Genomic DNA, 27,501 nt, shown 5'->3' with positions numbered 1-27,501 from the left:
AGAAACAACTTCAATAAATTTAGCTATGGAGCTGCTTATTTCCAAAAAGATTTATATACATGCCACCAATTCTTTGGTTCTAGTCACAAGGGGTTTGGGGGAGGGGTAGAGAAAAGCACACAAACACCATAGAATTATCTTTCAAGGCAGTACAAAGTATCCATATTCCAATTAAATCTCTTAAAGAATCACTTACATTTTTAGGGAATTTTTTGAGAGATCACACATAGAGCTGAAACTAGCAATTTCTGGCCAAAAGAGCAAGGAGCACAAAATATGTATGTAGAACAAAATAGCCTTCAAATCAACTTTGTGAATTTACAATATGAAAAATAATACATATACTATGAATTTAATTGAACACAAAGAAGCAATTATTACAGCAGCATCTACCCTAAGTAGATGTGTTAAAATTTTTCTGCCCTTTAAATTTCAGTGCTCGGTAGGGCAAAGCCCTGATCAGCTTATCCTAATTATGGTTCTACATTTAGGAAACTGCAGCAATATTTCATGTCCTTTCTCTCCTCACCTAAAAAACTACACCTAATTTAATGATCAAACAAAAGGCCACTCTGCTAATTACCTTTTTTTTTTTCAGGTGAAGAGTATAATCTGAATCTTTATTAAGGAGTTTAAAAAATGTATTAATAGAATATGCTTAGGGCTATTTTCAAAGTTTCCAAAAAAAGCCCTTTTCCAAATTTGAAGAGAATTTTATAGATACTTTTTAAAAGGCTTTTTGATACCTCTCCTACTCCTCTATGAGTAGAATAATCAAACTTTAAAGTTTGAGAATACTCTAGCTTCAAGTAAAGAGAAATGAAGCAGTGTAATTTTTGCCCCCTAAGGAACAAATGAGAGAATCTTGAATAACAATTCACCTGACATGTAGAGACACATACACACATACAATATGGCATCACATAATCTTACTCAGGCACAGGTTAAAAGTACCATCACTTTCATTTTGGCTAACCTCCCGTGAAACAGGAACAGAAATGAGAATCCCATGGTGGCATTTCAGGATTTTCCAAAGGTGGGAGGAATTTGAGCTTTAAACTCTTTTTCAAGCAAGTTATCAAGTCTTATTAATAAGTGGCAAGTTTTACTTTAAAAGGCAACAATAGGAGTTCTATGGGTTCCCACATTTCTAGCAACTGTGGGCAATTCAAACTATACTTTGGCAGTTGCTTTTTTTTGACCCAGATTATCTTAAAGTCAAAAAGAATCTGCCTGTTTCCTTAATTTGATTTTCTCACCTCTAAAGAAAACCATTTGAATTTCATCAAAGAAAGGTCAAAGGGCAGTTATTGCTATTGTTCTACTGCCACTGAAAATATTCAGTTTGCACAGTATCTATTTGTTAAATATTTACCCAGACAAACCCAATAATCAATACAGTGTGTTGGCTTAAAAAACACAGACACACAAAAGATATCACAAATTTAGTACATTCAATTTTCCAAATAACCACCATTTGAGACTCAGTAACATTAGCATGGATTAACTCCTACAATTTGGGCAGAGAAGAACAATCAGGGAAATGACTCCCAATTGAGATTCTACAATTCGTCTTTTGCCTGTCGCAGAACAAAGTTGTATAATGTTTCAAGGTCTCTAGCTCCGTTGTGTTCAGTGATTTTTTCTCCTGCACGGAAGAACAGCAATGTCGGGTAGCCTCGTACCTTTAAAAATGCAAAACCCAGAAATGCACATTTTAAAACATATATTTTCAGTCATGTACTAATCAGTTCTTAAACTAGCCAATTAGAGCCAAATTAGATGAGTCTTCTTGGATTTGCTATCATTACAGTTAAAAATCTAAAGAAAATTTTTAATTTTTAAAATAAAGCAAATATTACCAGACATCTTAAAAAATCAGAATGAGTTCTGCTGCACAGGTGGCTATCTGAATGTCAATCAATAACAGAATGGATAAATTATGATTATGAAACTTTATTTTGCAGCTTTAAGTTTTTTTTTTTTTAAAAACTGCTAACAGGTTTTTCAAACATCAAAAGTGTTTGAAAGAAAGTAGCATTTATTATTTTGTAAGGCACAAAACACATATTAGATGTCCTAATAATCTCAGATTTGGAAGGGATCCCAGGAATTACCAAACTCAGCTCAACCTAATCAAAACCCTACTTCCACAAAACATTCAGCAAAGTGACCATCCAGCTTTTTCAGTGGCAGAGCCTGTACCTTCCCAGGCAGCCCATTCTTCTGTTGGATAGCTGTTGTTTCTCCTTACATCACATAGAAATCTGCCTTTCTATAACTATCATTGGTCCTCACTTTGTTCTTTAAAACCAAGTAGAACAAGTTCAAAATATTTTTCAAATACATATAGCCCTTCAAAAAAGTTGAAGACAAATGTCATGTTCACTCTAAATCTCTTTTCCCTAAATGGATAACAGTCCTTCATAAACCAGGTCTTTGGTTAACTAAATAAAACCTTAAATTAGGCTTAGATTTATTGATGGACTTGCCTTATTATTAACTGGTAATAGTCTTTAAGAATACACTATCAAAGTGGCATGTTTTCATACAAATAAACAGATGTTTACCTAAAGATAAATGCTATAAATTTTGAATGATGCGAGAATTAATGAAAGCTATAACCTAGATGAAATCTAATAACAAAAAATGGAATTAATAAAGCATACACTATAACCCCTTAGGTGACACAATTTAACATCTCATTGTTGTTAACAATTAAAATAATCTAGAACGCCACCGATAGTTCTTAGATACATTCTTCTTACAAGTATAAAAAAGAACACATCAAGAAATTTCCTCCTTTTTTTAATGGAGGCAAACCTATATATGATGGCTTTAAAACAAACAAACCTTCTTTTAATTTTTAGAGAAACTCTCGTAAGAGGACCAAAAAACTCAGAGAAAAAGGTGTTATTCAACATTAAACAAAGAGAAATAAGGTATCTGCAGTTTACCAGGCCAGAGTTTCCTACTTTAACAAGGGAACTGAATAAAATGAGGGTGAAATCACCTGGCTTTCTTCAAATTTCAAAATATCAATGTCTAGCTTTATCTGGAAAGCTTTAAACTTCTTTTACTTACCGAATATTTGCTGCAAATAGCTCGTTCGACAGTACAATCTACTTTTGCAATCTTGACCCCTGTCAAGCCAGGGAATTCCTTTTTGGAGAGGCTTTCCCATGTAGGAGCCAGATTCTTACAATGACCACACCTAAAAATAAAATAAATATCTACTATAAACACTGTAAATTCAAGAGTCCCTTGAAATTGATTTTGCTGCCTATCCAACTTATTTCTTTTGGATAGCCTCATCAAGTTAGACTGAGAAAATTGTAAATCTTTAAATTCTCCTGGCTATACCTGCACTTTGCACAGTACTCTCTCCTCTCTAGCAAAAATAATTTTTTAAAAAATCTCCAAAGAACTTTAAGAAATCCCCAATTTGGGAATTCCAAAGATGAGCTTATTAATTCAATCAAGATTACATTCTGTGCTGATTTTTATTTTGTTAATCCAAATTATTTAAGCCAGATATATCCTAAAGCTAGAAACTGTTTGATAACATTATGCTTTTTTTTTTTTAAATCATTATTTGTTTTTTGATTTAGCTTTATGATTTCATTGGTATAAGTAATTTCTGGTAAGGAAATTTCACCAAAACATATCAGCAACTGCTCTGCAATTTAAGAGTATTAAAGATTTGTCTGGAGGCACAGAAAGATTAAGAGATTTGCCCAGGGACACCCAGCTGGCAAAGATCAGAGGTGGAACTTGGGTCAGGTCTTCCTGACTAAGCTGCATCTCAAAATAATAAGAATGAACCACAAAGTGCTCAGTTCTATTAGCTAACTGCCCCCTTAAACATATCAGATGGATAAAATTATAACATTTCCTTATTTGCAGCAGCATAAGTGGATCCTAAGCACATCAAGATTACAATTCGCTTTACAAATGGTGTCCGACATGGGATAAAATTTACTAATATGAACCTAAAGTGCTGACATATCATTTGAAAAATATGTTCAAATATTCTAATACTTAATTACTAATGAAATTCATTTATAGCTGCTTACCATGGAGCATAAAACTTGACAAAAGTTATTCCATCAGCAATGATGTCATCAAAGTCCTTTTCAGAGAGAGAGAGCACAGCACTCTATCAAAGAAAATCATGAAACAAAAATGCTTTATTAAAATATAGCAGTTATTAAACAACTTAAACAAAATAATTCATACCATATGCTGTCATTCTTATTCTTGGGATGCCATAAAAACACAAGTATCCACAGCTTACTTCTCACACTGAAGAGACACAGTGAGTATAAAGCTATTTGGTAGCTTTCTTAGGATAAGAATTCCTGGACTAGACTATCACAATTCACACAGTATCCAGAAAAAAAAGATGCTGAAAAAGAAACTGCCTCTACATAGTACACCTGGACTGTTCCAAAGGATTGATCCAACTGCCTGACAAATAGAAAGAAAGCAAGCACCAAGTGAAACTGGGCTGGTTCTGAAGTAGCTATAGAGCATCTTGAGCATCTCTAGTCTGATACAAATTGTCTTTAAAATGAACAGAGATTTCAGAATGCCTTGCCAAAAATGAAAGTATCTCTGGAGTAGTCATGAGGTTCTAAAGATGACTGAAAAGTGCTGGCAAACTTTAAAGCATAATACAAGCATTGTTATTAACATCATTATCATCTTTCAGTTAATAGCCAAAGTTACTCTTTTACATTTCATAGAATTTCCTTTTCTTCCTGAAGTTTGGGTTACCTATCTTTTCAATAACTTTGAGCACATCTATGTACGTTCTTCACCACACAAAGAACAATTTCTCCATACATATTAGACTGGCAAAAGGGAAAACAAGTTTCTTTTCACTTCTCAACTCACAAGAACTTGATCTGAGAAATGCTACCTGTTCTTTAAGAAAAACTCACATATTCTGAGATATATGACCACAGGAGATGTATACTAAAAACACTCAGGAAAACAAATTATATCTACCAGCAAATTTCCTCCATAAAAATACACTAGTTATTTTAAGCTTTGGCTAGAGCATATAAGTGAGTTTATTTTACAGTGACCCCTTCTAGACAAGTCCTGTATCAAAAATTAGCTTCATCTATTACTAAAACAGGTCTTCATTTCTCCCAGGAGAGTAAATGGGATAATATACAATTTGGATTCAACTAAAATGCAGTGGGCTGTTCTCTTTCATCCTGGCAATGAGTAATATATTTCTGTATTAATGTTAGTACCAAAAGCAGAAGCCTTGTGGAAAACTGAAAAGATTCTGAAATAAAGAGTTGCCAAGTTAGCACCAATGTAAACCACCACCATATTTTTTAGAATCCATAAATATTAAGTCACTCACAGAAAGACCCACTTAAACATGTGGAAAACTTTCTAAATAAAAAGAGTTCTGTATTTGGTGAAAATATTAATAGTATATAATTATACACAGTTTAAAATGACTTTTCATAGCCAACATGACACATACACTCTTCTAACATATGTGGTCACAATTGCAAGGTCATTTGTTTATTTCTCAAACCAAGATGCCAATTTTAAACATTTTAATATACAGGCAGTCCTCAGCTTATGAACGCTTGATTTATGAAAGAGAAATAAAGAAGCCTGGGGGTAAACTGCCCTTTGTTCCTTAATTCAGAATACTGCAGGTAGGAGGATACAACTGACTATCCTATGTAAATATGGAGTTATTGGTACTTAGGATTATCTCCTAACCTTCCCTCCTACAAAGAGTCTCCCTGTTCTCCTTGTTGAAAAAGTGTTCCTAAAATACAAATGAAGAATGAAATACATTTTATCATAGAAATAGTGTTAAAATAGTGGTTAAGTGACAATGGAAGTAGTGTTACTATATATTTCAACAGTTTTTTGAGCTAAAGAGGATTTTGTTGAATCAAATCATTTGTAAATACTTCTAAGGCATTCAGAATATTACATGTTACTAGCTTATAAAAATCTTAGCTACTGGGGCAGCTGGATGACGCAGTGGATAGAGCACCAGCCTTTAAGTCAGGAGGACCGGAGTTTAAATCTGACCTCAGATACTTAACACTTCCTAGCCCGGGGCAACTCACTTAACCCCAATTGCCTTAGCCAAAAAAAAAAAAAAAAAAAGAAAGAAAGAAAGAAAGAAATCTTAGCTACTATTATTTAAACTGTACTATTTTGATGGAAAAATGTACCTAACCTCCAAATTTATAGACTCCAAGCCACACAGAATTCTTTAAAAGTGAAGATAATGCAGATATCACTAAATTCTACCTAGTACATTATATCTTGCTGCTAACAAATTTTCAAATGGAAAATTATCTCACATATCTCCAAGAGGTAAAGAACATTGCTGTTCTAAGTGAGATCGAGGGATGAAAATTAGCCAGGGATTACAAATATCCTGAAAATATATTTATCCCCTAAATCTAGTAAATATAAATGGATAATCCTCTCAACTTTTTTTAACCATGGCATCACAATTTTAAGATAAGAGCTTTTAATTGATATATTTGCTGCTCAACTAAGTAAAATCAATTGAACAAAGTTACTGGTGTTTAATAGTAGTAGAGCTATTTTTATCCAAAAGGTTGAGGGAAAATGCTTATGAGTAGAATGTAGTTTCCCATATATTATTCTGTGGCACCTACCTCAGGTTCTGCAGCAAGTTCTGGGGCCTCAGCAGCTTCGACAGTTTCTCCTCCAACACTTCGAAGCTGCAACTCCACATATTCTTTTAGAGAATCAAAATCCCTCTTTCCTTTGTACTGGTCAATCTATATACAATGACATATCATACAAACATTTACTAAGTCAATTTTATTTTTAAAATCAAGCCTTAAAGGATTTAAATAATCAAATCTTAAAAGCCTCAATTGAAGGCTCATTCTTAGTAACAAAATCTAGTGCATTTAAAAAAAATGGAAGTAATTAGGATTTTAATGTTTTAGCTGTGCTTTTAGACTTCAACATTTTTTCTTCTTTTATTGGTGAGTTGTATACAAGTCACAAAAACTTGCCAAATTCTTTCATGTTGATTGGCATATATTTCAAAGTAATTTAAAGATAAGCCAGGGATAAATCGTGGGCATTAGAACTAGAAGGACATTTACTATAATCAATACCACTAAAAATGTGTTCAGATGTGCACCTATGATTACAGCATAGCTACTTTGTAACTGCACTAGAGACCAAACTACTTTAAATAATTCAAAATATTATTAGAACTGACAGTTGACTGAAAAAGCTTTACTTTCCAAGTACTCAAAATAATTTTCCATTTTTGCATTTGTCCAATATATATAGTACAAACTCCTTATTTTCTTGCAACTCTTAATCTACCTAACAGACTCCTGTCCAGTTCAAATCAGAATCTGAACTTCAACATAATGAAGTCTTACCTTTTCACCGTTCCTAAACCACAGAAGTGTGGGATAGCCACGTACTTGATTTCCAGAGCAGAGCTCATAATGCTGTGTACAATCAACCTAAAATTAAAATAGAAATCCACCATTAGCTTTATCACTAAGTAGAATATCACACAATAGGAACCTGAAAGTAAAACATTGAATGATTTCTCAAAACTCAAACTGTATTTTTGAGGGGAACTCTTTTTCTTGATGGCTCATAGAGTCCTTAATTCTATTAATATAATTCATCAGTAATGTAGTTACAATTCTCATGCAGTATTTTCTAGTTATTTATCAAGGTTACATATGAAAGCCAAATATTTGAGAATGGAATTGACATACTCCATGAACTAAATTCATTCACTGTTATAAAGATTATATTTACATGTCATTTTAAGTCTTTAGTTACTTTATTGATATACTTCTCATGATATACAATCACAAAGACTGGATAATGTGATAAAGTTGATTTTATATTGTAGGCAGAAAGAGAAAATTAAATGTAAATATCTTAAATAACAAAAACCAAGCTTACAAAAGTCCCTAATACACACAATGAATATAAAATCATTGAATTTGTAATATGCAGCATGAATGTAGTGTTTTGAAATCAGGAAAAGAATCTTCCAAATAAATGCCTGTATCATTAATTTGCATTAGAAAAATTATAGCCCATCAAATATCATTCATTAAATAAGTTTAAATTTTCATGTCTGTCTGTTTTTAAGTCTATTGATCACTCATAAAAAGATAGTTTTCATCTAAAGAGCAAGGAAGTTCTTTGCCAAAAAATTATTTTGCTTGTTTTTACAATATGGATTCTGGGAGTAGAAAGAACATGATGCAAAGAGTTTTTTTACATCTTCACATATGTCATTCATGTACCTTATAATCATTCACATCAAGTCATTTAAAGGACTTTATAATTTAGACCTTATGTATTTTAGATCTATAAATGCCAAAGGGAAAAAAAATACAGTTAGCTCTCAGTAAATGAAAAAGGGTTATTTGCTCTTCAGAAAAAAGTTAATTTGCTCTGCATCATGCATACAAATCAATCTCCATAGCTGATTATGTTTTTAAATAGTGGTAAATCAGAGAAATGTAGTATCAATTTTAAAATAAAAATAAAATTCAGTCAGAAAACTCAAGTGGACAAAGGGAGTAAAAATTATTTAACTATCCTTAAATTGCTTTGGAGCCCAATATGTTCCAGATGAAGCTGCATACCCTTTCTTCCTTCTCAATGTAAAACTGAACAAGAAAAAATACAGGGTATATAATTCTGAAGGTTCTGAACTCTGATCAAGTTCTTAGACCAATTATTAAACCTCATCTATTGGATGAAATCAAATGTGACAAATATCCAAGTCCGTCAAAGGAATATTAATTCAGATTCTGCTATGTCTCCTTAGAAAGGGTAATTAGATCTCTCCCGTTCAGAATTGGGCATGTTTTCCAATCAAACAAAGCAGCCATAACCATAATTTATCTGTACATTGTAGAAAAAACCTGTAAATTGACCAATGCATCATTATCTACTACAGTGAAATGAATTATCAGGTGACAGACTAAATGGAATAAATAAATCAAGTCAGTTTCTAGTTAAACATAAAATGAATAACGCATTATTTTCTTTAAAATCCTGCCAAGAGAGGAATATTTTCAGCTTAAGAAGAGCTTTCACCTACCTTGCCAATCTTGACAACTTCTGAATGTTCAAGACTTGAGGCCAGCTGTTCCCAGGTTGGAGCTAAAGCTTTACAATGGCCACACCACGGGGCAAAGAATTTGATAAAGTGATTGCCTTTAATAGAATGTCAAGAAATTAGGCAGGAGTTAGGAAAGGGAACAATTTAAGCCTTTAATTTATGAAATAACAAATTTAGTTATGGTTAAAGAAACCCATTCTGATAGTTAACAAATCTCTAAGCTCAATGTAATTATAAAACAGAAATCAGAATATGTAAGATGACTATCACTCCTTCAGCCAGGAAAAATATAAATAAACTTTTAAGTAGTTTTTAAGATGGAATATTGTAATTTAGATTCTACTGAGGTTATCAGTCCAGGAATTAAGTTGTCAAGCTTGCTCTTAAAAGGATGTTAGGTTATGAATAAGAAAAAAATAAATTACTAAAAGTTTAAAATGATTCTTAGTATAGAAATATTCTATCCTACTATTCACTAAATAAAGTGTCATAATACCATCAATAAGTTTAGGAAGAAGCTGAGAAACACAATGTTTTTTAATAAAGGAGGATATATCATTTATCCTCAAGGCTGACACCCTAAAGCTTATTCAGACAGTTTATTCTAGCAAATGAATTCACTGACCTCTATTTTATAATAATAAGGTATAAAACCATAAAAGCAAACAGAAAAAATCTGTATATAAAATTAATATGACCTTTAGTGAGAAATCACTAGTCACAATAAATACCGAGGCACTTTAAGCAATCTAGACTAACACAAAACTAGTACACTCAAATTCCTGAGAGCCTCTCTATTTAGTAACACTGTCTTCAAATAATGATGTAGATTTTTTACCTTTACAATTAGACTATTCAAAAATAATGAGCAGCTAAATTAAATAATATATCATGGTTATACAGACTTTTTCCCCACACACAATGTATCAGGTAATAATGAGGTCTTTTTGATGCTACAGTAACAAAAATTTCACTGGACAGGATCCACAAAAGTCTATTTTTATACTGAAATTCCCTATACTGAAGAATGATTTGGGTAGAGAAGAGAAAAGCTGCTAATTTTTTTTCTATTCATCACTTAAATTCCCATCATAGATTTAATAACCTTCTATATCAAGTACACAGAAGTTGAAATATGCCATAATATTTAACAAACATCAAACTGGGGCTTAATTAATTTTAAATAGGGATTAAAATTTTAGCCTTTTGTCATCAAAAATGTTCAATTACATATTCTGAAGATTTCTGTCCCCAGGCTAATATTAAAATATATTACTTTATCATGAAAGTCTATGGGAAAGTCTATAGGTCTTTGTAACCAATTTTGCTAAAACACATCTACTCCATAAAGCAAAACTGATGCTTGGATAATAAAAACATTAGATACCATGATAAAATGCATATGCACATGTACATGAATACACATGCAAATATAATATCATTCATATAAATTTCATACAATATATAAAAACTTGTGTGTCAAAAGAAAAGAATGTAAAGTTATATTTTCACTCCAGCAAAGTGTCATCTGCTTCCAGCTAAATGTGATTAAAGATTCAATTTGTTCACTTTTTTTATGGAAGGATGTATTAACAACTACACAGATTAAGCATGTTCTTGACTGACACCCTTATATTCGTATTGGCAGAAAGATCTATGATTTCACAGTGCAGAGAACTTCTAGTATGAGAACTCTCTCCAATCAAAACAGATCATAACTTATTGATAAATTAGCATCATGGGAAGTCAAAGACTATAGATAAGAAAGAAAGCACAAAGGAAACACAAAGTGACAAATGTTACCATGCATTCTACTCAGTACTCACTACACCCAAGATATCCACAAATATGAAAAGCACACACATTACCTTCTGCAACATGTAGTTTAAAGTTGGCTGCTGAGAGCTCATACAGTCCCTGCTTGAGTTCTGGGGCTGTTGGCAATTCTGGTTCAGGCTCTGGTGTCTATTAAGTAGTAACAAACTTATCACTAAGAGTTGTCCACATGAAAAACAGTAAAAGCAATGAATCTTACTGGTGGAATCTATCTAACCATATATAAAACTTCTCTGGAGCTTGTATTAATAATTTACTATTGTGCCACTCTTACAAATCATTTCATTTGTTTTAAACAATCATAGAAAATCCATTCTCAAAAGTCAGCCTATGGCAAACATAAGTTTCTACACAAGTGACTATGGATAGCTCTTATTTATAGCTTATTTATGACTACAAAGAACTTCACATATATTATTACATTTAATCTGGGAAAAAATCCTATTAGATAGATAATGCAGAATATGCTAGCTTTTCATACCATTCCAAGTGCTACAGGCAAACAAAAACATCCCTAAGAAGATAATGTTCAAATGTCAGATTCAGTTACAATCAACTGATGTTCCATGCTATATAAGTTATTTGTAATACAAATACAAAATCCAGGGGACTACAGATTTTTAATATGCCACTTGGAGGCTTTGCCCTTTGGCAAACAGCAGAGTACCCACTGTCACACTATAAGAAACTTCCATGGCCAAAATGTACATCATTATGAATTACACTACACTTCAGGTTTGTAATAATGAAACATCACTACAGTTTATTTTAAAAAGATATTTCATTAAATGGAAGATAAATTGATGGATGTTTCAACTTATCTATTAAATAAACTGTAATATCTGAACCTAAAAATAAGTCAAGCATTACTAAGAACAAGGAAAAGGGGAAAAAGCATATTTTAAGAGCTCTATGCTGATTATTTCTATGAATCGTCTCCAAATTCTCATGTTTGAACAATATAAGAGCAGAGGTGTTTCTGGTTTCTCAGATACTAGGAGTAAAATAATAATTGGCTCTTGAGCTTATGAATCTCACTTTAACATTATAAACATTTATTTTAAAGATTTTAATTTCACTTCAAAATAAGTTTCAAGCACAAGGATATTTATTTTTTATAAAGTACATAACTCAAAGTTTAAGGCTATGTGACAGTTACACTTAACAATATAAAAAAATCTGTCTTCAATTAAGATATTGACAAAACTACAAATTTACTCACCAGTAGTTAAGGTGTTTTTGTTTTTTTTAAAACATTGTCTAAAACTGGGTAAATTTGATAAGTCATATCTGTTCTCTACTACACAGTTTTTGAAGGAAGTATTTTTTAACACATTTGTGTGTATTGTATATGATGCCCAATGAATATCTTGAGTACAATTTCTACAATGAACTGAGTACCACAGCAAAGATTTTCATTTTATTGGAGGCTTTGTATGAAATATGAATTAGGACCCCCAAAAGAAAACTCAGGATCCATCAAATAGTGAGTCATACATTTTAAAGTTATCTGGCGTAAGAAAGTACTAGATTTGTTTAAATTCAAATTTTAGACTAAGTCTATTCTATAGCAAAGTTTAGTATAAACATAGATTATCTTCCTAATATCTCATCAATATAACCAAATAGTGGATATTTTGACTCCTAATATGGTCTTATTTTATCCAATGACCAAAAAGAACATCACATACTAAATGGCAATTTTTTTTAAATAGGGGCTTTTTAATGATAATGAATTTATAATAAAGACTAGGAATTTCAGCATATTAATACACAAAAAAGGAGGGATTGGAGGACTATGTAGATTTTTCAAATGATACTGAGTACATATTTCTGTATGCATGAGCCATAACAATTGTCTATTTTAGGGAAAATTACATGGTTTTGATTCTGAGTAATTACTCTATGTTGAAGAGGGAATTTATATATCAAGTATGAATTGGAGATGACTTCTAAAGGTCTATGATTTTTATGAATTCTGAGCTTTAGTTTATTCATTTATAAATGATGTAACAGAAAAAGATAAAGTTTCTTAGATCTCTTCTAGCTCTAAAACTGTAAGGGTCTAATGATCAGATTATAAAAGGCTTAGCATAGGTTGTGGTAAGGAAGAGCTACCCAAGTAGTAAGAGTTTAGGTTGGATTAATTTGTTAGTAAAGAGGACTATGGGATGGGAAGGAAGAAAGAGAATGGTAGGAAATATTAATCCCATAAAGAGGTCCCTGCTTGAAGTTTCTATGACTATGGTTTTTCATACCGGAATAACAGGGAAACTCAGAAGTTTTCATGAATTCAATTTTTGCCCAGAGCTATCAATGCTGGCTTATATCTTATAATATGATTTGCTTACAAAATCAGTGACTTTTAAATGAGAATAAAGGTAGCTTATACATTAGTAATGGCATGATACAGCAGAAATTGTACTAGAGTTGAAGTCATAGAATCTGGATTCAGAATTTCTCTCTGCTATTTACAACCAGTGTAAGCTTAGGCCAGTCAATTAACATCACTGGGGATCAGTTTCTTTATTTTTAAAAAGGCAGAAGAGGTTTAAATTAAATGATCATTAAATTTCCTTCCAACTCTACATCTATTGTTTTAGGATAATTATCCATCTAAATTTATTTGCTAGCCAGTTTCATCACTACTCAGGAAAATAATTTAATGAAATTGTTTTCCTATTGAAAAACAAAAGCTAACTCTTTATATAGGGAAGTTATTAATTTGATAAATGAACAAAGAAAAGTTTCTAAAGCACTTACAGCTGGCTCTTCATTAAGTGTCTGCAGCATCCAGTTTTCTAAAGTCTGGAAATCCCTAGGACCCTGGTATTTCACAGCTTCTTGGCCTGGTTTGAAAAACTTTAAGCTGAAAGTTAAAGAAAAAAAGGAACAGATTAAGAAATGTTATTCATGTTAATATTTTCAAAAACACTTCAAACAGCTTCAATTCTCTTCCTTAAGATCAAGTAAGTTTTCTGATTATTTAATTTAAATGATTTATAAATACACTCTGCAATCAGATTTTTAATAAAAATTTCAAAGAAACAAAACAAAAAAATGAGACAACTAAGGAAATTTTTTATGTATACAATTCTAATCTTTAAAGATAATTCATATCTCATTTGAGCATCCCAAATAAAAATAAGAAGATCAAACTTTTAAGCAGATCTGAAGTCTTATATGCCAATTTTTAATTAGCATAATACTTGGAAGTTTATTTTTAAAAACTGTATGATTTTTAAAATTGATCTAAAAACATTAAATACTGGTTCACAACAGATCAATTGTCTATTATTTCACTAGCAGAAATCACCAGTCTATGCATCAGGCTGTGATGAATTCATTTTTTAAATACTTACACTGAGATTGGAGAATCACTTAAAATTTTCCAAAGCACAAATCTTGGATACATGTAATGCCTTTAACAACAAAACTGCTCCCTGAATTTTTTGAGCTGTTTTGATGAAAAATAATACTACAACTCATCCCAAAGATTTGCTTCCTTCCACTCTGCAGCCCACTTTCCCAGAGAGAAGAAATTCTGTCTCCACCAGATGTATTTCCTTCTGAAGGAATTTGTAGTTGAATTAAAGGGATAGTTCCTATAATAATAAGCAATAGATTTGAGACCATTAGCCTAGACTAATATAACTTTAGGGACAGTTGGTGATTATAAACATGCTACTATTTTTGTAGGGTGAGAAAGAAATGCATTCTAAATAAAATTCATTAAGAGAAGCTGGTGGTAATGATGACAAGAGATTACTAGAATAAAAAAATATTGTCAATAATGTGTTCAATTTTTAAAAATTAGAAAACAAGATATGACTGGCTGTCATATCATATTAGTAAATGCCATCTGTGCAACACAGGAATTTGAAGAGGCCAATATGTACAGAAATTAGAATTCCTACTCTAAAATTTATTTATCTCAAAACAAAGCTAAAAAGAGCTTGAAGAATATGAATACATTAGCCCAAGTAGCCAATTAACTTAATATTTATTTGGAATTTAAGTAAATTTAAGTGAAAAGATAATGGTAGGATGAAGGATTAGATTATTAGCAGATTATAAGAATAAGTACCCAAAATCTTTGTCTGTTTTATGCGCAAAGAAAAGCAGATGCCCTAATTTATTTAGCTTTTTTCTTTTATATAAAACTGCTAAAAACAAAAAAACAAAAAAACAAACAAACCCTATTTTACAAAAAACTATTTCTAAAATTAAAATGAGCACATATATAAGTTTGGTCAAGTTGTGTGTCATGTTCTTCTCCCCATGCTTTTTTTTTTTTTTTAGTTATTTTTATTTTTTATTTTTTTGCTGAGGCAATTGGTATTTAAGTGACTTGTCCAAGGTCACACAGCTAGGAAGTATTAAGTGTCTGAGACCAGATTTGAACTCAAGTCTTCCTGACTTTAGGGCTGGTGCTCTATCTACTGCACCACCTAGCTGCCTCGGTTTTCTCCAATCTTATGGCAAATTAAAGCATGTTAGTTCAATTTGCCACCACTGAACTATCTATCTAATACAGTACTCATACTAGCAGACTATTTATGAGACTTTTTAATCCTAAAGACTACAATAAATGCCAAATTTGGAAGTTCTGGTCTCAACCTAATCACTAATGACAATTGTCTCTATTCCTAATTAGTCATGAACTCTTTTTTTAATCCATTCAATATTATACTTTCAGTTCCAGATTTGCTCTCCACCTCTCCCAACCCACTGAGGTGAGAAATATAAAACTTATAACAAAATAAAGTCTTACAAGACAAATTTTCATATGCCATGTTCCAACTCCAAAAAGGAGGGGGAAGAGGGAAGGAGGAAGAAAAAAAGAGGGAGGGAGAAAGAAAAAAAAAAGGGGGGGGGGGATAAAATGCTTTAATCTGTACTTCTGAGTCCATCAGTAAATGAATGGATAGCATTTCCCCTCATGAGTCCTTTAGAACTTACGGTGGGCCATTATGTTGAATGGAGTTACTAAGTCTTTTGCAATTAATTATCTTTACAATATTGTCACTGCCTTGTAACTTGTACTTCTGATACTGTTTACTTTGCATCAGTTCATATAAGTCTTTTCTAATGTTTCTGCAGCCATCCTTTTCATCATTTCTTACAGCTCTCTCATATAATCATAGTCCTCATTGATGAACAAAACCCATCCAATGGACAACCTCTCAGTTTCCTATTCTTTGCCACCACAAAAAGAGTAGCTATAAATATTTTTATGTTTTGTTTTCTTTGACACTTTTGGAGCTTTTAATCTAGTAGTGGTATCACTAGGTCACAGAGTATATGCACAATATTAAAACTTTTAGAGCATAGTTCCAAATTGCTTTCCATAAAGGGTGACCTAGTTCACAACTTTGCCAGTAGTACATTCACAGACCAATTTTCTTACATACATTAGCTTTTTTTAAAAAAATATTTTTATAACTGTATTTGAATATTTGGCTTTGTATGAATTTTCTGTCCTACATTTAAAAACATTATTCTGAGGAATCCATAGGTTTCAGCAGATTGCCAGAAGAATCCATGACAAAAAAAAAAAAAAAAAAAGGCTAAGAACCTCTGCTTTTTTCCATGCATGATTAGCACACACAAATACTTTAATGCAAATTGCTGTTTGATCCTGTGACTGAGCACATCACTTAATCTCTTCTAGCCTCAATGTTTCTCATCTGTAAAATTAGAAAGTTGGATTAACTGGCCTAAAAGACATCCTTTCCAGTTTTACATCTCTGATTGGAAAAGTCACTGCATTAGGGAAAATGGGCTAGTGAACTTAAAATGCTATCCCTTATCATGCCTCAAAAATATTCTTCTATCAAAAGTAAAATCCATTGGTTATTTAATAAAGCATTTTCTCAAATAAATTGCAAATATATATATATATATATCTAAAATAGATGCAATGAAAAATAAATTGTCTGGCAATATGGAATGTCTGCCCAAATTTAGAACCTATTTAATACAAAACTACAAAGGAAATCACCAAAAGATTAACTTAGAATTTGGCTTCATCTAGTGTGCACGTGGGTAAGGAAAAACTTGAAAAATGTCACAAACACATATCCTCTTCTACTCACGTGGGATATCCTCTAACACCCTGTGAAGAGCATATTTCAACATCTGCTGTGCAATCCACCTTTGCAACATACACCTTTGCATTTTCCATGCTATTGTATTTATCTCCCAGGTCATTCCAAGTTGGCTGTAGCCGCTGGCAGTGTCCACACCTATAAAAAGATAAATAACACATAGTTTATTGACTATTAACAAATTAAAGCTTATGTTCTTTACGCAATCATTTTAATATAAATCCTGGAAAAGTATCAGTAACTAACCTGAACAACAAAGTGATTAAATTATAGGTGAGAGACAAGTTTGCTAAGCAATAACTGAGACTAACAGTTGTCTCATGGCACCTATTACTATGCAGAAATTCAGGTAAAGATCTACTACATTAGCCAGAGAATGTGTTCAACCTGCTTTGTCAGTAGTTGATTAATATACACTAATCACCTATTCACATTATCCTATGTGGTTCCCTTTATGACCAAAAACACATATCAGTAAGACAACTAGTTTGGAGGAATGAACTGTGTTCATAAAAGACAGCAAAGCTAACTCACCCTTTAAGAGAACTGATCCCCAAACTTTCATTACCAAGTTCAGTCTGTTCAGTTGAACTGGTCACAGAGAAGTTAAGTGTCATAGTATAAGGTTTCCAAGAAGACAGATGGCTATAACATCTTGCATTATGCATCTCAGAGATGAGATTAAAATAAAACCACAAAAAATCAATATGGTTTCATCATATAGTAAATTTTAAAAGTTTTTTTTTAAGGAGCAATTTACTGATGCCAAATTTTTAGGAGAGTAATGAAAGCCAGTTTGCTGTAAATGAAATCTCTTAAGGGTTTTATTATATAGCATTTTCTCTCTTTGGTGACAAACTTTCTATTATTGCTTAATAATGATACACCATTCTTATTAAATAAAAGTTTTTAACATTAGTGTCAAAAGCTACATGTTGGTAACTTGAAATGGAACAATTAAAAGGAAAAAAATTCTTCAGGACTGATTTTCTGGGAAAGATTCACATCTCTGAAAGTCACAAAAGATGATACATTATTTAGTATCAAGTCTTCAAGAGAGCCTTTCTCTCACCCACTTAGTGGTTGCTTGTTGATGAAGATTCAAAGTTTAAAATTATTATTATTATTTTTCCCTGTGGCAATTGGGGTTAAGTGACTTGCCCAGGGTCACATAGCTAGGAAGTGTTTAGTGTCTGAGGACAGATTTGAGGTCAGGCCATCCTGACTTCAAGGCTGGTGCTTTATCCACTATAAATTAATTTGTTTTAAACTAAATTATCTTTTGCATTATGTAAACACAGCTCCATTCTGCTGTCAATTAACTCTAAAACTGTGTAACTATATGTTGCTTATTTTCTTCAGTAAATCCACTCTCTGCTTTGACTACTATCATAACACTAATCTTAATCAATAGGACTTATTTTTTTTTATTATAAAACACTAACAGGTATACCCAAGCTACAAATGGATCAAATTTTCAAAGTTCATTTCTAAGTTGGTCATTTGTAACTTGGAATATTTTTTCAGAAGAAACAATTCCCTATATGGTGATTAAGTTCCCAACTCAGCCCACAAAAGCCTATTTAACAACACTGCTAATCTAGAGTACCAATATTGCTAATCTAAGTTCTAGGACCTGGAAGTAGATAAAGTTTCTCTCCCTTTTCCTAGTTCTCTGCAAAATATCAAGGTAGACAAAGTTTGTCATTGAAACTCTCTTACCTCTTCCCACACTACAGAATTTAAGCATTGGAAGGGACATCGGTAGCATCTATGTAGTCCAATCCATATGAGAAAAACAATTATCACTATACCATATCCAAGGAGTCATCCAGTCTATTCCCACTCTTAGATAGCTCTAATAGTTAGATTTGCCTTAAATCAAGCATTAATCTGCTTCTTTGAAACTTCCATACCACTAGTCAAGCTTCCCTTTGTTTCCTACTGTGGCTCTCACTATTGATGTTGTTAGATAAGCTTTTGAACAAAAATAATTTTGTTAGCTAATTCTCACTGAATTATTAATCGAAAAGAAGCCTTCTAGAAGCATATATATTTTGAAGAGATCTTGCTGTGCTGAACTAATTTCTAAATGATGAAATTTCAGTCAGTATACAATAAAAAGTCTGAGGATGTGAAAAACCATCAAAGGAATTCATACAAACTATGGCATGAACATTTATTCTTCAGGCCAGCAGTTTGAAGCACTTCTTTCTCCACTTTGGAGAAAAAGTCTTTATTGCAAAAAATGGCAGTAAGAATTTAGGGGTTGATACTGAAGGGGTTTATGTATGGATCCTTCATTATGTAGAATATAAGGAGGGAATAGAAAGCACTCTTAACATTTTTGCCTATACTTAGCACAGTTGTACAGTAATTAATAAAGGCCTATTAGTTGAGTGTTAAATCAATTTTATCTTTTTAATCAGTATTGCCTTTATTGATTAGTGCTTCAATTATATAACAACTGATCTAATACCATAATAAATCTAGGAACCTACCAGTATGGCACCACATAAAGTCATAGAAAGACTAATTGCTTCATTGAGGATATTCAATTTAATTGACACAGCCAATTTCTAGTGTACCTTATACCAAACTACAAGAGAAAAGAAAATGAGGAGTCATATCTCATCATTGTACCAAGGGTAGGATCAATAAGGTTCCACTGGAGGAGGGGTATAACTGTAGTAGGGTGACAGGATGAGGTACAGATATTAAATTGTAGAACCAGGGGATGAAAATTAAATCCCAGCTCTGCCACTTACTGTGTGGCCCTGGGCAAGCGAAGTCCATGAACACTGTTGTTCTTAACTGTAAAATGAAGGAGAATGGACTAGTTGGCTGTATAAGTTCTTTTTTGGTTCTAAATCTATAAACCTATGATTTGGGGTACTAGATACAAAAGAGATACCATGAAAATTTCTGTAATTCTCCTTAACTTTTGGATGGTAGGTTTGTAAACGCCAGGAAAAACAAAACACTTATCTTTTAGGATCCGTTTTTTCTCCTCCTCTACCCCACAAAACAAACAAAATATCACAAGCCCACAAAGACAAATATATATTGGTTAATAATTTGTAACTAAGTCTTTGCAACGTGGCTAGGGATAATAAAAGTGTATTATGAATTCTAGGGTTTTGTGTATTCAATACCTATAGCAGGAAGCAAACCGGATCTCCATTAAGTGTCCCATTTAATACCAGGAAGCCACTTGGTCAAAGGAATCCTGAAAGCATCACAGTTAAGAGACCTGAGCTTGTCAGAGGGGAGGGTTAAAGCATGGCCATTAGGGGATGTGGTAAGGCAGAGAGGGAAACTGATGTAGGGTGGAGAGATTTAGGAGCTAAGTTAAATAAAGGACCCCGTGAGCCTCTTTCTCCATTCACACACCCACAAATTAAGAGTCCCAGGGCAGGGGTTCTCTTTTCCCTTCCTTTTCCATAGGATACTGGGACAGCCAGCTCTTTCAGAGCTCTGGGGCTCCTTGTGCCACGTCAACAGTAGAGGCCCACAAGCCGGGCCTCGCCCACCCTAGTGCCCGCCCCCATTCCCCGGTCCGAGCCACGAGGCAGTCCCGGTGCTAGGTTGCCCAGGGGACCTTCGGCCTTCTCCCGGGTTCGAATGCAGCCCTCCCCTCCTTCTCTGTCAAGGGCAACACTCGCCAACAACTCCCTCCTACGAGGCGGGCAGGGGAGACCATCGGGGCATTTACTGTAGCAAAAGGGATGGAGAAGTTAAACACTCCTGGGGCTACGGCGAGGCCTGCGGGAGGCGGGAGCGCCTGGGCTGGGAGCAGAGGCAGCAGGCAGAGTAGGGACAGGAAAAAATGGGAGAGAGGGAAGATGGGGGGGAAGGGGAGAGGATAGTTTACCAAGGCGCGAAGAACATGACGAAGTGCGCGGCGCTCTGGATGCCGTGGGTGAACATGTCTCCCGTGTACAGGTGCTTGGCATGTGGGTCCTCTCCGTCTGCTCCCTCGGTGCTCAGGGAGTCCGCAGCCTCCTCTGCCCGGGCCCAGGACGCGAAGCCCCAGCCGCTGCCTCCGCTCAGCAGCAGCAGCAGCAGCAGCTGCCGTGGCGGCGGCAACAGCCGGGGAAAGGCCAGCCAGCGTCCGGGCATGGTGCTGGGCACTGGGCACACGCGCTCAGTCGCACCCTCACACACGAGACGCCGGTCACCCCGCCGCCGCCGCCGGACACCCGCCAGCCCGCCCAGCTCCCGGGACTGCGCCGCCGCCGCCGCCGCCGCCGCAGCTGCTCGGGCAGCCCGCCGCTCCTCCCCCGCCCCTCCCGAGCAGCTCCACTTCCTCCTCCCCTTCCTTCCCTCTCCTCCTCCCAGGGCCTCCTATCGCGAAGCAGCTCCCAGCCGGCTGAGCTCGCCTACCACCCGGGCTGCAGCCTCGCAGCAGGTCAAGGAGCTAGTGTAGGTGGTTGCCCTCGGCCTCGCCTGGCTTTTCTCTGGGGCGGCGCCCGGCTAGGTGGCCACCCGCCTAAGGCCATGGAGCGTGGAGGCGGAGGCGGAGGTCCCTCTTAGCCCTCCCAGTCCCAGTCCGGGTGGATGCGTCTTTCCTTGCCCGAGGTTTGTTTCTTATCCTCCTCTGCTTTTGGAGATTGCCCCGAGTGAAGCCGAAGACCCAGCGCGTGAAATCGAAGAGGCTCCTCACCTGAAGACTGACCAGCAGCGGGTGATTTTTGGTGGGAGACTTTCAAACCCCGCAGAGCGTCTCCTAAAGGGGGGCGGGGAGGCGCACACTGATGAAATCACCGACCTGGTGATCAAAATGTGATCAAAATTTGGATCCCCCTGAAGGATCAAAATGGGGTCTCCCACCTTAAAACACACAGATCCCGGCGTGCAATCACGGTTTAACTTTTGTTTTCGAGAATTGCTTTAATATGTTAATTTACTCCATTTGTCGTGTAAAGACCAAAGGGCCCCGGGTTTTATGCTCCAATCTTTGGCTGGCTACTTATTGGTCTCTCAGCAGATCTTCGGGCTTTAATTTCCTTATGAAAAGTTCTAATAGTCTCTAACTTGCCTCTTATTTTAGAATCCAAAGTCTGGCGCGAGGGATGGAAGTGAGATAAGGAGGAAAATATCTTCATGGACCTAATAATAATTGTATTGTTGGTTCGGTTGTTTCAGTAGTGCTCCTTTATGAGGTTTTCTTAGAAAAGATACTGGAAACGGTTTGCAATTTCCTCCTCTAGCTCATTTGACAGATGAGGAAACTGAGGCAAATAGAATGAAGTGACTTGTCACACAGCTTAGTAAATCTCCAAAGGCGAATTTGAACTCAGTTCTTTCAGATTCAGGCCAGGCGCTCTATCTGGTTTTCCACCCTAATAATTATGATTCATCTTGAGCACTTTAAGGTTTGCCAAGCTTTTCTTCACAGTGTGAATAATGTATGGGGATGAGATATCATTATGCAGATTTTGTAGATAATGAAACTGACTCCGAGGTTTATTAACTTGCCCTAAAGTCACACAGGATGACTTCAGGATGATAATTTGTATTTATGTAAGTTAACTCTTTTGATTTTAACCCTGTGAGGTGAGTGCTACTATTGTTATCTTCTTTGTAAGAATGAGGATTTTGTGGGTGTTTACGAAGCTACTTAGTGTCTGAAATTGGAGGTGAACCTAGTTGACTCCGAAGTCCTGCGTCTACAGTGCTACCTAGCTGCCCCCACATATGGGGTCAGGGAATCAAATCCAGGTCATCAATTTCCCAGTCTTTAATCTCTTCACTATAAATATGTGCTACCTGAATAGCAGTTCCATACATCTGCAAAAATTCTGCTGATTCAGGTTAGAAGAGGAAAATGCCCCTCAGCAAAATTTAGATCATATGAGTTCAGGGTGGAGTCTGAGGCTGAGTTAATTAAATTGCTAGAGATGTGATGAAACCAGTGTATAGTGAAGAAACTTTTGGTAGCGTCATCTCTCTAGTCTCATATTTAATCTAGATCTAACAGGATAGAGTAGGGGAAAGTAAAGGTAGTTTCTTGAGTTCCATCAATATATTGTTCTCCAAAACTGTAGACAAAAATTTGGAATGAACTGCCCAAGAAAATGGCATTGCGTCTTAATGGAATACCACAAAGCCCAGAGAAGAAAAATCCAGATCAGGAACATATATTACTGAAGTCCCATTTAAACCTACCACAGGAACTTCTGCCTGCTTCTAGGAAGTATTCAATTTAGAAAACATCTTTAAAGCTCCTGTCATTCCTGCTTGTGGGTGGGAAGTTTCCCAAAAGAATTATGCTACAGGACCCAATCCACTGAACAGTCAGGTCAAACCAGTTTCTACTCTTGATCTTCTTCTTCTTCTTCTTTTTTTTTTTTTAAATTAAATGTATCTTTTTTTTTTTTTCCTTTCAGAAAACATATCCAGTTTTATGGTTTCACTTATCACTTCGGTATAAAAGATCCCCAAATCTGTAAAATCATTCAACTTTTACTTACATTTCTGAGTACTTAACATTTCTACTTGATTTTGCTGATTGACATCACTAAAAACATATTTCAGCCAAACTGGCTTATAAATTGACCCCATGTATTTCCTGAGAGAGAAACACCAGAAATGTCTATTATCAGTGGAAATTAAAGAAAAGGAATCAATATGTGCTTTGCTCTGTACCCTAAGAACCCCTGGGAACTTTTGGCTTGAAGATGCAGTTGAAACCTGTGTGTGCTGCCTTCTCTATTGGCTCTTTGAGAAGAGGGACTTTCTTAATTTTTTATTAAATTTGTATCTGTCTTTAGTGATGTTGAAGAAGGCACCCCAAACTTTAAAACTCCTTGAAGGAGAAAATCTTCAACTCTTGCCTCAGTGAGGGACCCAACTGAGAGGAAACAAGATAAACAGCTTCTAGTCAATTTAACTCCACCCATCAGCTTCATTGGGAAGGGGAGCAGGCCTTGCTTGCTTTATAAAAATGGCAATTAAAAATTCGTTTCTTTGTAGAGGTTCTAAACATGCCATGCTATGCCATGCTATGCCAAGGAAGCCTCCGCCCTCTGGATAATATTCTTTTCCAGTGCTACCCTCTCTTTATCCTCACCCATTTCCCTAATGAGACTTTATGCCTCTCTGTCAAGATTTCTAACCTTACTTCCCAATTCCTATAATAAATCTCTTTTATCAATCTAGGTTTTTGGATTTGCAAATTCCTTTACAGAGAATCCCTGCCCTACCAGAAGGGGGTTCCCCAAAACTCCCTACCCTTGCGCTGAATCCCAAAGGGGTGCAGGGGAGCCAAACCTCTCCATTTGGTTCCCTGAACCCTGAACCTACCACTAGACTTATCATTTAACTCCTTGACCACCAGAAATCCTAATCTCATTTTGGTTCCCTAAATCTAGACCTCATCATTTGGTTCCCTATGAAAGGGAACCCCAAAACCTAAACCTCATCAATGTGACTCACTCTCTTCCCCTGTCAGGTAAAAGCTAATATCAAATAATTCTCAGATTGTCTTAGAAGGAACTCTTTGGCAATCTCCATTGTCCATCCTCCCAACCATTGGGTATCTTCAAACAACCTTTTGAGATATTGATTAGCATATCTTTAGGCAGGTCTGAGATCAGATCTTCAATCTGGCTCCTGACCACTCCCTCTTAGTTGCCATCTGGCTCCTGAACTCTCTCTCTGACTTCTTGCCTTTCCTTCTCTCACTAAGAACCGCCCCTCCCAAGCTTAAATTTCCCCTATAAAATTTCTGCTTATGATGAAGATCTTTGATAAGTTCTTTTTCAGGATTAAATTCACTGTAAGATACTCTTTAGCTCTCTCATAGTGCCTTCCCTCCTTATTCTAATTCTGGTCAGTCTAACCAGCCAAACAATGGCTTTCTCCCATCTTATGGAGTATTTTCTTTTTCCTGGTTAATTGTGAGTTCACCTGGAAAATTTATCTTTTTCCTTAGTCTAACTATATGCTCTTCCAACTCTATTTCACACTTACTATTCCTGTATTTATTGCATCCTTCATTTTATCTGCAACCTCTTTCCCTATGCCTAAATCTACCTCTTACCAAGGAGAATTTGTGTTTGGAACTAGGCATTGCTATCCTGACCACATCATCTAGCACCTTTAATGATCTGTACATATTTTCAACTGGAAAAATATTACATGCTCTTGGATTGGGTGAGCAAATATAATAAAGATGACAATGTTACCTAAACTAATCTATTTATTTAGTGCTATAACAATCAGACTCCCAAAAATCTACTTTGATAACCTAGAAAAAATAACAAAGTTCATATGGAAAAACAAAAGGTCAAGAATTTCAAGGGAATTAATGAAAAAAAAAATCAAATGAAGGTGTCCTAGCTGTACCAGATCTAAAATTATATTATAAAGCAGCAGTTACTAAAACCATTTGGTATTGGCTAAGAAATAGACCAGTTGATCAATGGAATAGGTTAGGTTCAAAGGACAAAACAGCCAATAACTTTAATAATATAGTGTTTGACAAACCTAAAGACTCCAGTTTTTGGGATAAGAACGCATTATTTGACAAAAATTGCTGGAAAATTGGAAATTAGTATGGCAGAAACTAGGCATTGACCCACACTTAACACCATACACCAAGATAAGGTCAAAATGGGTTCATGACTTAGGCATAAAGAATGAGATTATAAATAAATTGGAAGAGCATAGGATAGTTTACCTTTCAGACCTGTGGAAGAGGGAGGAATTTATGACTAAAGAAGAACTAGAGATCACTATTGACCACAAAATAGAAAATTTTGATTATATCAAATTGAAAAGTTTTTGTACAAACAAAACTAATGCAAACAAGATTAGAAGGGTAACAATAAACTGGGAAAACATTTTTACAGTCAAAGGTTCTGATAAAGGCCTCATTTCCAAAATATATAGAGAATTGACTCTATAAGAAATCAAGCCATTCTCCAATTGAAAAATGGTCAAAGAATATGAACAGACAATTCTCAGATGAAGAAATTGAAACTATTTATAGGCATATGAAAATATGCTCCAAATCATTATTAATCAGAGAAATGCAAATTAAAACAACTCTGAGATACCACTACACACCTGTCAGATTGGCTAGAATGACAGGGAAAGATAATGCAGAATGTTGGAGGGGAAGTGGGAAAACAGGGACACTGATACATTGTTGGTGGAATTGTGAACACATCTAGCCATTCTGGAGAGCAATTTGTGGCAGCCCTGTTTGTAGTGGCTAGAAGCTGGAAAATGAATGGAAGCCATCAATTGGAGAATGGTTGAGTAAATTGTGGTATATGAACGTTATGGAATATTATTGTTCTATAAGGAATGACCAGCAGGATGAATACAGAGTGAACTGGCAAGATTTACACGAACTGATGCTAAGTGAAATGAGCAGAACCAGGGAGATCATTATATGCTTCAACAACAATACTGTTTGAGGATGTATTCTGATAGAAGTGGATCTCTTCAAAAAGAGAGCTAATTCAGTTTCAATTGATCAAGGATGGACAGAAGCAGTTACACCCAAAGAAAGAACACTGGGAAATGAATGTAAACTGCTTGCATGTTTTTCTTCCCAGGTTATTCATATCTTCTGAATCCAATTCTCCCTGTGTAACAAGAAAACTGTTCGGTTCTGCACACATATATTGTATCTAGGATATACTGTAACCTATTTAACATGTAAAGGGCTGCTTGCCATCTGGGGGAGGGGGTGGAGGGAGGGAGGGGAAAAATCGGAACAGAAGTGAGTGCAAGGGATAATGCTGCAAAAAATTTCCCTGGCATGAGTTCTGTCAATAAAAAGTTATTTAAAAAAAAAAAAGAATTAAGGTTTTTATTCATTCTTTCATTTATGTATGATATGCAACTTTGTTTCCATGGCTTTGTACAGGCTATTCTCATGTCTAGAATGGTCTCCCTTCTCTACTCTGCCTCTTATAACTCCTACTTCTATTCAAACTTCAATTTAAGGACCATCTTCTACATAGGGCTTCTCCTGATCCTCTCCCATTTATTAGTGCTTTCTTCCTAGCTCTAAAATTATTTTGTATTTACTTGTATATATTTTTATATAATTATATTTGTATGTGTTATATCTATACATACTTATACGAAAGATCCTTGATGTTCAGGTTTTCAGCCCAAACTCCTGAGTGAGGCGGGTCTTATATGACCAGCAAGGACCACTCATGTGAATGCCCAAAACTGTGAGTAATGAGGGGCGAGAGCCAGGGTGTTGTGAGACTCCATTTATTACAAAGACTGCAAGTCCTTTTATCTTTTCAGTATATGACTCTAGTTCCTATAGCTTAACGTAAACACAATCTAGCCTATAGCAGATATAGCATTACCTATAGGAAGCTACACACAAGTACAAAGTGAGCATTCCTTTCCTAATAAGGTATATGG

At 35.1% G+C, this 27,501-nt stretch overlaps 1 protein-coding gene across 2 annotated transcripts; it reads right to left on the bottom strand.

Moving 5' to 3' along the window:
• Positions 1–159: 159 nt before the first annotated feature.
• Positions 160–21,303, bottom strand: TXNDC5 (thioredoxin domain containing 5). 2 transcript variants are annotated; one of them, XM_051970719.1, is made up of 11 exons: positions 20,972–21,048; positions 20,253–20,326; positions 17,086–17,235; positions 13,751–13,856; positions 11,020–11,116; positions 9,131–9,246; positions 7,431–7,517; positions 6,681–6,806; positions 4,077–4,159; positions 3,085–3,214; positions 160–1,685 (listed from the first exon to the last, which is right to left on the bottom strand). In XM_051970719.1, the coding sequence occupies exons 2-11, from the start codon at positions 20,291–20,293 to the stop codon at positions 1,563–1,565; spliced, it is 1,059 nt and encodes a 352-aa protein (XP_051826679.1). In that variant the 5' UTR covers positions 20,294–20,326; positions 20,972–21,048; the 3' UTR covers positions 160–1,562. The 2 variants fall into 2 exon arrangements, with proteins under 2 accessions (XP_051826679.1, XP_051826678.1); XM_051970718.1 differs by lacking the exon at positions 20,253–20,326 and having other exon boundaries at positions 20,972–21,303.
• Positions 21,304–27,501: the final 6,198 nt, after the last annotated feature.

Source organism: Antechinus flavipes, chromosome 1 (genome assembly GCF_016432865.1).
Source record: "Antechinus flavipes isolate AdamAnt ecotype Samford, QLD, Australia chromosome 1, AdamAnt_v2, whole genome shotgun sequence".
Classification (NCBI taxonomy): domain Eukaryota; kingdom Metazoa; phylum Chordata; class Mammalia; order Dasyuromorphia; family Dasyuridae; genus Antechinus; species Antechinus flavipes.
The sequence above is the reverse complement of the archived record's forward strand: the minus strand, read 5'-3'. Positions and strand labels throughout refer to the sequence as shown.